Source organism: Mytilus trossulus, chromosome 8, assembly GCF_036588685.1.
Source record: "Mytilus trossulus isolate FHL-02 chromosome 8, PNRI_Mtr1.1.1.hap1, whole genome shotgun sequence".
NCBI classification, from domain to species: domain Eukaryota; kingdom Metazoa; phylum Mollusca; class Bivalvia; order Mytilida; family Mytilidae; genus Mytilus; species Mytilus trossulus.
Genome location: NC_086380.1, coordinates 6,436,927 through 6,450,119, shown reverse-complemented (window position 1 = coordinate 6,450,119; position 13,193 = coordinate 6,436,927). Strand labels below are relative to the sequence as shown.

General features: G+C 32.1%; 1 protein-coding gene across 3 annotated transcripts; it reads right to left on the bottom strand.

Moving 5' to 3' along the window:
* Nucleotides 1-5,876: 5,876 nt before the first annotated feature.
* On the bottom strand, nucleotides 5,877-13,008 carry LOC134728190 (sedoheptulokinase-like). 3 transcript variants are annotated; one of them, XM_063592689.1, is made up of 5 exons: nucleotides 12,282-13,008; nucleotides 9,575-10,215; nucleotides 8,500-8,675; nucleotides 7,609-7,809; nucleotides 5,877-6,645 (listed from the first exon to the last, which is right to left on the bottom strand). In XM_063592689.1, exons 1-5 carry the CDS (start codon nucleotides 12,378-12,380, stop codon nucleotides 6,233-6,235), a joined length of 1,530 nt encoding a protein of 509 aa, XP_063448759.1. In that variant the 5' UTR covers nucleotides 12,381-13,008; the 3' UTR covers nucleotides 5,877-6,232. The 3 variants fall into 3 exon arrangements, with proteins under 3 accessions (XP_063448759.1, XP_063448760.1, XP_063448761.1); XM_063592690.1 differs by lacking the exon at nucleotides 12,282-13,008 and adding an exon at nucleotides 11,468-11,726; XM_063592691.1 differs by lacking the exon at nucleotides 12,282-13,008 and adding an exon at nucleotides 11,735-12,227 and having other exon boundaries at nucleotides 5,878-6,645.
* Between the last annotated feature and the right edge of the window lie 185 nt (nucleotides 13,009-13,193).

Genomic DNA, 13,193 nt, shown 5'->3' with positions numbered 1-13,193 from the left:
GAATGTATTGTTTGTTAATTTTGTTTATTATCTGTGATATTTGTGTTTATTTAAACAGATCTGTTTTTATTTATAATATATTGTTGTACCTCAGATAGACATTTGCTCATTGAATATGTGCTTTTTTCTTTGCATAAACAAGTTTTGAATTTTTCTCTGTCATAATGAAATTGCCATTTTTTATTTGATTTATTTATTTGATATACCTCAGGTATTTTCATCCAAGATATATTTTTTATTATTTTTGTAGCATTTGTTTTTGTAGTTCAATTTATATAATGTTTGGGTGAAGAAATAGCTGCATAAAATGGACAATTTAGTAGAAAAAAGTTTCAGTGCCAATTATTTGTTGAAAAAAATACATTTCAATAAAAAAATGTATGGCCTTCTGAACATATTTTAATAAAAGTTGATCGTATTACACTGGTTAGAATATGTTAGGTGAATAGTTTATTTTATATTAATTCAAATCTGAACTAATTAGGAAGGTTTGTTACTCTGTAGAGGCTATTTTCCACAAATCATGGCAAATTAAGGTGGTACCACTTTCACTAAAATTAATTTGGCTCGTTTAATTTTCATAAAATTTGGTCAAATTATTTTCTTTGACCCTTTGACAAAAATATAAAAAAAAAATTTTGAACCAACCGTTTTGTCAGAAATATAATACTGGTTATATAGAAATTCGACAAACACTGATTTTGATCATCGAGAAGCTTATTATATAATATTCCCTTAACAATATAACATAATTAAAACATTAAGATGATTCTACAGAGTTATCTTTCTGTAGTGTTAGGTACCACCTTAAACAACAGCATACAACTTGCAACTGATTCCCACCAAATTTAGGTGGTACTTAACATTACAGGGAGATAACTCCCATTTTTAATCACATTAATTTTCTATATATTAATATCGAAGGGTCAAAGTAAATATTTTGCGAAAATAAAACAAGCCAAATTTATTTGAGTCATTACTTTTTGTCATGAATTTCCTTTGGAATGTAATGTACTGATAATACATAACTATGGTGCAACACTTGATTTGTGGTAAGCAATATACAGAATTTGAAATTATTTTGATTACACATATCTGAAATTCCTCCGGAATTGAAAATCTTACTTATGTGTGACAAATGCTGAAATTTAAAGATGCTTATGAATTATAATTAAAATCTGATTTTTGATTCCACATTTCACTGCATTATTATGTGTCAGTTTATCTGTGTATTTTGTATATAACAGATAATTGTTCAACGGTGATATTTAGTAAAAAAAATAATTTTGGAAGTACATGATTGAATTGTCTTTTGATTGGCTGAAAGTATTTTGTTTATCAGCTCATAGACATAATTTTGGCATATAACCATGATGTCCTCAACATTTTTTTTATGATGTACATTTTTGATATTATTTCTTCACAGACACAAACAATATTAGTCTTTACTTAATAAAATTAAAGATAATTTCACATAGTGCTTTTTAGGTAGGGTCACTCTATTTGACAAAGGCGTCATAGTCTTTTACACCTTGTGTACATACTGTCATATAATTTTGTATTTAATTTGTTATTTGTATATTTATTAAGACTGATTTATTTACAGTTTTACAGTTTATTTTGCATAAAAAAATAATTGGTCATAATAAAATACTTTTCTTACTTTAGTTTTTATTTTCAATAATGCATTGATGAAACCCCTCACTTGTAATGTTCCATTTTTAGCTCACCTGGCCCGAAGGGCCAAGTGAGCTTTTCCCATCACTTGGCGTCCGTCGTCCGTCGTCGTCGTCCGTCGTCCGTCGTTGTCCGTCGTCGTTAACTTTTACAAAAATCTTCTCCTCTGAAACTACTGGGCCAAATTGAACCAAACTTGGCCACAATCATCATTGGGGTATCTAGTTTAAAAAATGTGTGGCGTGACCCGGTCAACCAACCAAGATGGCCACCACGGCTAAAAATAGAACATAGGGGTAAAATGCAGTTTTTGGCTTATAACTCAAAAACCAAAGCATTTAAGGGGAAATCTGACATGAAGTAAAATTGTTTATCAGGTCAAGATCTATCTGCCCTGAAATTTTCAGATGAATCAGTCAACCCGTTGTTGGGTTGCTGCCCCTGAATTGGTAATTTTGTGGAAATTTGCTGTTTTTGGTTATTATCTTGAATATTATTATAGATAGAGATAAACTGTAAACAGCAATAATGTTTAGCAAAGTAGGATTTACAAATAAGTCAACATGACTGAAATGGTTAGTTGACCCCTTTAGAAGTTATTGCCCTTTATAGTCAATTTTTAACCATTTTTCGTAAATCTTAGTTATCTTTTACAAAAATCTTCTCCTCTGAAACAACTAAGCCAAATTGAACCAAACTTGGCCACAATCATCATTGGGGTATCTAGTTTAAAAAGTGTGTGGCGTGACCCGGTCAACCAACCAAGATGGCCGCCACGGCTAAAAATAGAACATAGGGGTAAAATGCAGTTTTTGGCTTATAACTCAAAAACCAAAGCATTTAGAGCAAATCTGACATGGGGGTAAAAATGTTTATCAGGTCAAGATCTATCTGCCCTGAAATTTTCAGATGAATCAGTCAACCCGTGGTTGGGTTGCTGCCCCTGAATTGGTAATTTTGTGGAAATTTTGCTGTTTTTGGTTATTATCTTGAATATTATTATAGATAGAGATAAACTGTAAACAGCAATAATGTTTAGCAAAGTAGGATTTACAAATAAGTCAACATGACCGAAATGGTCAGTTGACCCCTTTAGGAGTTATTGCCCTTTATAGTCAATTTTTAACCATTTTTCGTAAATCTTAGTTATCTTTTACAAAAATCTTCTCCTCTGAAACTACTTGGCCAAATTAATCCAAACTTGGCAACAATCATCTTTGGGGTATCTAGTTTTAAAAATGTGTCCACTGACCGGACCATCAAATCAAGATGGCCGCCACAGCTAAAATAGAACATAGGGGTAAAAGGCAGTTTTTGGCTTATACCTCAAAAATTAAAGCATTTAGAGCAAATCTGACAGGTAGTAAAACTGTTTATCAGGTCAAGATCTATCTGCCCTGAAATTTTCAGATGAATCAGTCAACCCGTTGTTGGGTTGCTGCCCCTGAATTGGTAATTTTGTGGAAATTTTGCTGTTTTTGGTTATTATCTTGAATATTATTATAGATAGAGATAAACTGTAAACAGCAATCATGTTTAGCAAAGTAAGATTTACAAATAAGTCAACATGACCGAAATGGTCAGTTGACCCCTTTAGGAGTTATTGCCCTTTATAGTCAATTTTTAACCATTTTTCGTAAATCTTAGTTATCTTTTACAAAAATCTTCTCCTCTGAAACTACTTGGCCAAATTAATCCAAACTTGGCAACAATCATCTTTGGGGTATCTAGTTTTAAAAATGTGTCCAGTGACCGGACCATCAAATCAAGATGGCCGCCACAGCTAAAATAGAACATAGGGGTAAAAGGCAGTTTTTGGCTTATACCTCAAAAACCAAAGCATTTAGAGCAAATCTGACAGGTGGTAAAACTGTTTATCAGATCAAGATCTATCTGCCCTGTAATTTTCAGATGAATCTGACAACCCATTGTTGGGTTGCTGCCCCTGAATTGGTAATTTTAAGGAAATTTTGCTGTTTTTGGTTATTATCTTGAATATTATTATAGATACAGATAAACTGTAAAAAGCAATTATGTTCAGCAAAGTAAGATTTACAAATAAGTCAACCTGACCGAAATGGTCAATTGACCCCCTAAGGAGTTATTGTCCTTTATCATGTTTATAGTAAATTTTTAACAATTTTCATAAAATTTGTAAATTTTTATTAACATTTTCCACTGCAGCAAGACTTTAGTAAAGTAAGATTTACAAACACTTCACCATCACCAAAACACAATTTTGTCATGAATCCATCTGCTTCCTTTGTTTGATATTCACATAGACCAAGGTGAGCGACACAGGCTCTTTGGAGCCTCTAGTTTTGTCTTTGTATGAGTTAAAACATATAATTTATTTGATATTTTCCTTTTTTTTAAATTGATATGTTCCAGTTTAATTTTTTGTGTACTTATATTTTCCTGCTTGATGTGCCTGATGTGTTCCTGTTTTTTGGTGGTTTCTTTTAATGCCCAACCTAGGGTAGTAGAAGGGCATTATGATTTCTGGTCTGTTCGTTTGTTCTTGTGTCCATCCATTCTTTGGTTCTTTCCTTCAGGTTCAAGTTTTCTGGTCCAAGTAGTTTTTAGCTCACCTGGCCCGAAGGGCCAAGTGAGCTTTTCCCATCACTTGGCGTCCGGCGTCCGTCGTCGTCGTCCGTCGTCCGTCGTCGTCGTCCGTCGTCGTTAGCTTTTAGAAAAATCTTCTCCTCTGAAACTACTGGGCCAAATTAAACCAAACTTGGCCACAATCATAATTGGAGTATCTAGTTTAAAAAATGTGTGGTGACCCGGTCAACAAACCAAGATGGCCGCCACGGCTAAAAATAGAACATAGGGGTAAAATGCAGTTTTTGGCTTATAACTCAAAAACCAAAGCATTTAGAGCAAATCTGACATGGGGTTTAATTGTTTATCAGGTCAAGATCTATCTGCCCTGAAATTTTCAGACGAATCAGACAACCCTTTGTTGGGTTGCTGCCCCTGAATTGGTAATTTTAAGGAAATTTTGCTGTTTTTGGTTATTATCTTGAATATTATTATAGATAGAGATAAACTGTAAACAGCAATAATGTTCATCAAAGTAAGATTAACAAATAAGTCAACATGACCGAAATGGTCATTTGACCCCTTTAGGAGTTATTGCCCTTTATAGTCAATTTTTTACCATTTTTCGTAAATCTAAGTTATCTTTTACAAAAATCTTCTTCTCTGAAACTACTGGGCCAAATCAATCCAAACTTGGCCACAATCATTATTGGGGTATCTAGTTTAAAAAATGTGTGGCTTGAATCGGTCAACCAACCAAGATGGCCGCCATGGCTAAAAATAGAACATAGGGGTAAAATGCAGTTTTTGGCTTATAACTCAAAAACCAAAACATTTAGAGCAAATCTGACAGGGGTTTAATTGTTTATCAGGTCAAGATCTATCTGCCCTGATATTTTCAGACGAATCGGACAACCCTTTGTTGGGTTGCTGCCCCTGAATTGGTAATTTTAAGGAAATGTTGCTGTTTTTTGTTATTATCTTGAATATTATTATAGATAGAGATAAACTGTAAACATCAATAATGTTCAGCAAAGTAGGATTGACAAATAAGTCAACATAACCAAAATGGTCAATTGACCCCCTAAGGAGTAATTGTCCTTTATAGTCAATGTTTAACACTTTTCATAAAATTGGTAAATTTTTATTAACATTTTCCACTGAAACTACTGGGCCAAGTTCATTATAGATAGAGATAATTGTAAGCAGCAAGACAGTTTATTACAGTAAGATTTACAAACACATCACCATCACCAAAACACAATTTTGTCATGAATCCATCTGCTTCCTTTGTTTAATATTCACATAAACCAAGGTGAGCGACACAGGCTCTTAAGAGCCTCTAGTTTCAAGTTGATGTTCCTATGATGTGATCTTTCTAATTTTAATATCAAATTAGATTTTCTACCCCAATTTCACAATCCACTGATCAAAGAAAATGATGGTGTCAGTGAGGCATCCATACATGTACTATGGACACATTCTGGTTTTATATCTTCCAAGTATTTATAGTATATATACTTGATATCCAGTTTTATGCAACTTCATGAAATATTGTAAAGACGGAAAACAAACAACAAACTTTATTCTACCATCCAACCTTGTATTTACAAGATATGAAGAAAAGGAGACATGGGTTATAGGTCAATGATACAGTAACCCAAAAACAAACAATAGTAATTAATAGTAACTAGGCCTATGAATGATCGACCTGTGGTTGTGGCTGGCTATTTTTTCTTCTTTCAAATAACATCAAATTGGATGTCAATGCAAACATTTTGATTCATTATTTTGATGCTGGCCAATTTTTCAAAAAATGCAATTTGAGGTGATATTTATAAATAGAGGACAGACTTCTGATAGGTTCATAGCACTGGCTGAAATTAGATAAGAAAATGTCTCCAGTACTGATTATATTTTAAATATTGCACTTGAATAAACAAAATAAAAAAATAACATTGGGAATGCACAGAATAGAATAATTGTTTGACAGTTATGAATAATTCATTTATCATTTATGTTCTCTGCAGTATCTAACTGCATACATAGCAGCACCAGTTGCAGAGTCACAACTATTGCCAAATTCTACTGTCAACTTCCCATAATGCTTTATTACTTCCTGTCTCATGACCTCATTTCTTGAAAGCAAGGATCCTGACCCAATTAACTTGTTTATACTATTTTTCTCCAAAAAAGAAACTGGCATCATATTTGACACATTATCTAATAGGCCACAACATATTGATCTAAATAAAGTTCCTAGATCAAGATTGTCAGGACTGATACCACTAATAGTTGCTGCCAGCTGTGGATCAAGTCTTTCTCCAAAAAGTGTCGGTGTGACTTTCATTGTTTGTGAATTTGTCTTATTGATAGATAGGTCCATTAGAGTGTCCCATACTTTATCGTCTTCTATATTACAACCTGAAATTAAACATATTAACCCTTTAACTATTGACAACACTACTTTTAATAACTGTGCACTAGAAAAATAAATGGTGTAGGTGTAAGAATATACTTTAGAATTGTTCTACCTTTGTCATTTAGGGGCCATTTCGTTATAGCTGACTATGGGGTATGGGCTTTGCTCATAATTTGAAGGCCATACAGTAACCTATAGTTGATAATTTCTGTGTCATTTGGTCTCTTGTGGAGATTTGTCTCATTGGCAATCATACCATATCTTCTTTTTTATATTTGCACATAATTTTGAAGGCCATACAGTAACCTATAGTTGTTAATTTCTGTGTCATTTTGGTCTCTTGTGGAGAGTTGTCTCATTGGCAATCATATCATATCTTCGTTTTTATATTCGGCTCCCTGCTTTATCAATGTCATATAAAGATTAGCAGTGGCTAACTTTCATAAGTTGAAATATTCAATAAGCTTACTAAAACAAATACAAAAATTGTACACCAAAAACAAAAAGAGAAAAAGTACATAGAAAACAAGCCAAAAAACAAGAACTGACTTTATTTATGAAAAACAGGAAATGTCTAGTCATATAACAAAGTCAATACACTACTTGTCCACTTGTTCACTGTAGCATGAAATTTAAATAAGTACAAACTGAATACTGTTAATTCAGAAATTAATGCGAGGTTTTAATTATTGCGAAAAATGTGACCAAGTTGTAAACGCAATAATTGTAACTCGCATTTTGAAATATTCTATATGAATTACACAGGATTTTTTACAAAATCGTAAAAATTAAAATCGCATATAAGTATAAAATGACGAAATTGCAATAATAAATGCACGCAATAATTTCTGAATTTACAGTATCCAAATGCACAGAAAAAGGACCCAGTAAATCATGATGTGTTGCACTCATACTATAGTTGCACTTTTATGTTTTTTTTAAATCTTGGCTCATTTATATCATACCAAAACATTTCATCCATCCTTGAAGCATGGAAACAAAATTAGCCAATACATTTCCACCATTCAGACTTGCAGCTATTGCTAAGTAACTATCTTCAAAATATGGAAAGTACTGTACTGGGCATTTACTGTCTGCTGTCAAGGGAAGTAACTCATCATTTCTAACAGGAAAAGCAAGCTGACATGATGTACTGATATTTAGTACTGAAAAACACAAAGTTACAAAACATTATAATGAATAACAATATTTTGTGTCCATGGTATCTTTACAACCTCCAGGGAAATTCTATACTAACTTAATATAGACTATCCCTGCCAATTTATACCCAGTCAGCAACTTATGAAAACATTTGTAAAAGTCTCAAATCATTTGTTTTATAAAGAATTAAAGAAATGTAGAGGAGTACATGTTCACTTATTTTTTCGTTTTTAGTTTATATTTGCTCTTTTTATATTGAAAGATATGTATTTTCCATTTATAATTTTCAATCACCAAAACAACCTTTTGTAGCATAAACTTTTTAAGGAACCAGGCGGTCAATTATGGTCAGTTTTGGCTAAGAAAATGTGTCCAACTAACTGATTGAATAAAACAAAAAGCTTGCCAAAATTATGTTAGCATCTTGCATACCAAGTAGAAGATTGTTTGAAATTCAGTGACAACAAGGGAGATAATTCATTTTTTTTTTTATCAAAATAAGCTGTACTTATAGTTTCTCCACTCCAGAAAAAAAAATAATATGTGTCAACTGAATTGTTGTATCATGGTCATATCATACTTTTAAGGCTTTATGTTGTAGTAAGTATACTGAGAGTCTTTTTTTAATAAATGCTACACTTAGAGTAGTAAATCATATCTTGGGTCAATAGACTACAAATATTTGAACCAACAACCTGCATCTTGTTGTGACTTGAGAACAGAATACACAGCACACTGTACATCACCAAGAGCTGCTAGAACAGTTACACCTGGACTGATACCACACCACACCTGTTGTAAAGTACCTGCTTTATGACCAGGACAGACAACATACGGTAACAGGTCTACATGCAATCCACACTCTGTTAACCTAATAATACAATAGGAATTCAGATTTCAAAAAAACATGTAATAATAAAGGAGAAAAAAAAGGGAAAACAAGTTGTTCTATAGCTTTTATAAAGATTACGGAGAACTTGAAGGTGATTACAAAGTTGTTATGGCAACAAGGATGTTTTGATGATTTATTAGTATAATTGAATAGCTTTCATCTTATATAATTTTGTATATTCTTTTAATGGATTTCAAAAAAGTTCCTGTGTTTAAGAAAGTTGTATTGAAAGAAAATGTAACAGAGATTAAATTAGTTGATTGTCTTAATTTTTTGTTCACTTTTTATGTGTAGTAAAATCTCAGTCAGTGGAACAATTAAATAAGCTAGAATGCCTTAGAGTTTGGTTCAATAAGTTTACCCTGACTGAAAATAAAAAAGTAAGACCTCCTATCTTACTTTAATTACATTGTTGAATATGGAATTTTGAGGATAAAAATCTGCTTTCCTTTTTAGGTCACCTAAATATATGATTGAACATTGTTTGCAATTACATATATATATATATGAGGGGGGATGGGATCGGGTGTTTTTAAGCTTGGGATTTCGGGATTAACCCTTTTGGGATCCGGGAATTTCAATCTTATTAAAATAAGTTCTCATCACTTGCTCCTCGATTTTTTATATGTCACCATGTGGCAACATATAAAATATTGAGAAGCAAGTGATGAGAACTTATTTCAATAAGATTGCAGGAATTCTTTTTTCTAAGTTCAGGACCTCCAGATTTTGTATTCTTTTAAGCCCATGATTTCATGATTTCTTGTTTTTAAGCCCCGGATTTCAAGATCAGGACCTCTCCTACCCCCTCAATATATCTTAACTTCCAAATTTTAAAATCTATATTTTTTTCAATTGATGTATGTGCATGTACCTACTGTGAAAAGTTCCAAGACATTTCTTTGGTGTTGAAATATCCCCAACTTGCTGCCAGCTGTACTGATGTAATTGGTTTATCCAGTCCACACAACCCTGCAACTAGGAAATCCATTACTGTACCACTATTCCCAAATCTACTCAGAATGTCTGGCTGATGCTTACTCAACCATATCATAGTGGCACATCCATATCCTGTTGACAGTGGTAGGTGAGAGTCAGGTTTTGGAAGAGATGACAAAAATTCTGAAGAACATCTCTGATCTTGCCATGTATACAAATTGCTAGTTTCTTTGCTAGAGTTATTTCCCTCTATATCCTCAAAGATTTTACCAAAATTTTGTTTAACTGCTTGATCTGACCACAAAATCACACCATGCATTTGTCCTGTAATGCATATTGTATTGATTAACTGTTTTTGTGTTGCTGGAATTGATTCTAAGCATTGTTTTAATGTTTTTAAGATTAGAATTGGATCTTGCTCTGAACCTTTTGTTCCTAAATCACTTTGGATATCTGCATGACTAGGTTTTGATATTGAGTGTAATATTTCCATATTATCTCCCCCAATTAAGCATGTCTTCACTGAAGTAGTTCCAAGATCTATGCCCAGGCACAGTTTATTTTCTTCACAATCCATACTCTCAAAATATAAAAAAAAATATTTACCAGTATACATTTATGTTAGAAATCTGAAAAAGAAGCATATAATCATTAATTGGAGCTTCATAATATTGAAGTTATACAAACAAGTTTTCAAAATAAATTTATTCAACTTGTGAAATTAAATTCCAAAAAAAATATTTTTCAGAGAAAATGCAATGGCAGTATAATTATTCGGTATCAGTATCTATACTTTCTGAGTAAAACTAGAAAGACTAAAAAAAGTAGTTTCTAAAAAATATTGAAATAAGAATTCCAAACAAAGACATATTTTTGTTTATTTAAAAACAAACCAATACAACGGTATTTGACCCAAAAAAATCTCTCAATTTGTTTTAAATGATGGGGTTAAAATCATCAATTCAAAGTAATTTGTATCTGAATAACAGCTTTATACTTCTGATATGATTTTGGTTGTTGTATGGAAATTGGTGACATATTTTAAAGTTTTAAACAAATTCTGCTCTTTGGTTGGGAAGTTGTCTTTTGACACATTACCCATTTTCATCCCCAAAGTTATTGTAGATTATAGTGAGTATATATTATTTATACATGTTATAGGCATGAACGCAATCATTATGATTTAAAGCGTGAAAAAAAAAGAATATGAATATATATATATAAATAGTTTTGCATGTCAAAAATAAGGAAAGGGTTGTTTTGAATATATATATATATGTTTATTTTCTGATCATGCTTGTACATGCTTTAAAACATATTTACTTCATAATTCAGCAATTAATCATTATCACCATGAGCACACAGGCACTTGGGGATACAATGTATGATACAGAATTCTTTTATTTTTTTTTTTATTATTAAAATATTCAATGTTCTATATTTGTATTATGTATCTATCACTTCCATTACTTCTGTGCATGTCTCTCTTAGTTTCAATTGATTTTAAAAACTTAGAGAAAATACCCATTCTATGAGGGCATGCACAGAAGTGAAAGATATATATATATATCATAAATATAGAAAATTGAATATTTAAATAAGAAAGAAAAAAAGAAAAAAATCTGTATCATATATCCAAGCACCTGTGCATGAGCATAGTCTATAAAAAAATTATGAATACTGAGTGAATACTCTTCTATTAAATTTATTAAAAGAATTTCATTCTTTTTATAAATACATTATGTAATTGAGTTTAAGCTAATAAATATTGTCTATTGTCTATACTATACAATCCCACTTATGAAAGAAATCACATTTAAAATGGCAATCACTTTTAAAGTGAGAAATTTAGCACATAAGACATCACTCATCTGGTTTGCAGGAAAATCATAGATTATCATGATTATCTCCCATTTTATTCAGTGCAATTTTTAGGCAACACGCCCATCTCGAGCCCTGAGACTTGCAAACACGGTTAAAGTATTCTAATTAGTTATCACTTTTATGATTGAACCATTTGTCATATGTTCGCAATAATGTGATTTGACACAGTGTGTTTATGACACAATGACTTTTAATATGAAATAACTGAAAATTACCTTTTAAATTATCTCCCTGTTCTATTACGATAAGACGTCCTTTACCCAGGAGTAGATAAGGCGCCAGATTTTGAAATTATGTACAAAATAAAATCACAAAAACTCCGAGCAAAATTAAAAACGGAAAAACCCAAACCAATGGCAAAATCAAATGACGAAACAAATCAAACGAATGAACAACAACTGTCATATTCCTTATGTAGAAAAGGGTGCATAGAACCGTGTTTTATAGCTAGCTAAACACAGGCACTTGTTTTTGTCAATGTGGGGTTTACTATCCATACCAGTACAAAAAAACACGGATGTCACATATGTACCATTCTTGAGCACCTTAGATACCCACGGTTTATGGTTGGGTGCGTGTTGCTCTATATATACTGTTGCTTTGGTCTTTTCCTCTCTTTTTTTTTGGCAATGTCGTTTTCAATGCCGCAAGGTTTTCTTTTTTACTTATAAGTTTGATATTGATTCTTTGGTAACTTAATCATAACACTGTGTTACAACACACTCATTTTTTTCCAATTAAATAGTTTTCTCGGCCGCTTACAATAGCTTTCAGGTTAAACTCGTCCTTGGTTTCTTTATTGGTTGATATACATGTTATTGTACTAATACGCGTTATCTCGCTTTCATTATGTAACGTCATATTCGAAATCTTTTGGCGGGAAGATGCTCGCGAGGGTAAACTAGAGGCTCTCAACTGAGAGCCTGTGTCGCTCACCTGTTACTGTATTTACTGATGTCGGTCATCTTGGTTGGTAGTTGGGGTCATTAGACACTTTTTTTTTTAAATAGATACCATAGTAATGATTGTGGCCACGTTTAGTTTTACTTTAATATGGCCCATAGTTTTAGAAAAAGAAGATTTTTGTACAAGTTACAAAAAAATGACGAAAAGTTTGTTAAAAATTGACTATAAAGGGCAATAACTCCTTACAATTTTTATCATGTTGACTTATTTGTAGATCCTACTTTGCTGAACAAAATTGCTATTTACAGTTTATCTCTTTCTATAATAGTATTCGAGATAATAACCAAAAACTGCAAAATTTCCTTAAAATTACCAATTTTAGGGCAGCAACCCAACAACGAGTTGTCAGATTCATCTGAAAATTTGCGAGGGGATAGATCGTATTGTGATGTAAATTTAAATCTAAAAGATTTGCCCTAAATGTCTTAGTTTTTAAAGATATAAATCAAAAACTGCATTTTACCACTATGTTCTAATTTTAGCCATATCGGCCATTTTGTTTCGTAGGCGGTGTCATCCAACACATTTTTTAAACTATATACCACAATGATAATTATGGCCAAGTTTGGTTTAATTTGGCCATGTAGTTTCAGAGAAGAAGATTTTTGTACAAGGTACAAAAACTGACGAAAATTTGTTAAAAATTGACTATAAAGAACAATAACTCCTTAAGGGGTTAACTGACAATTTTGGTCATGTTGACTTATT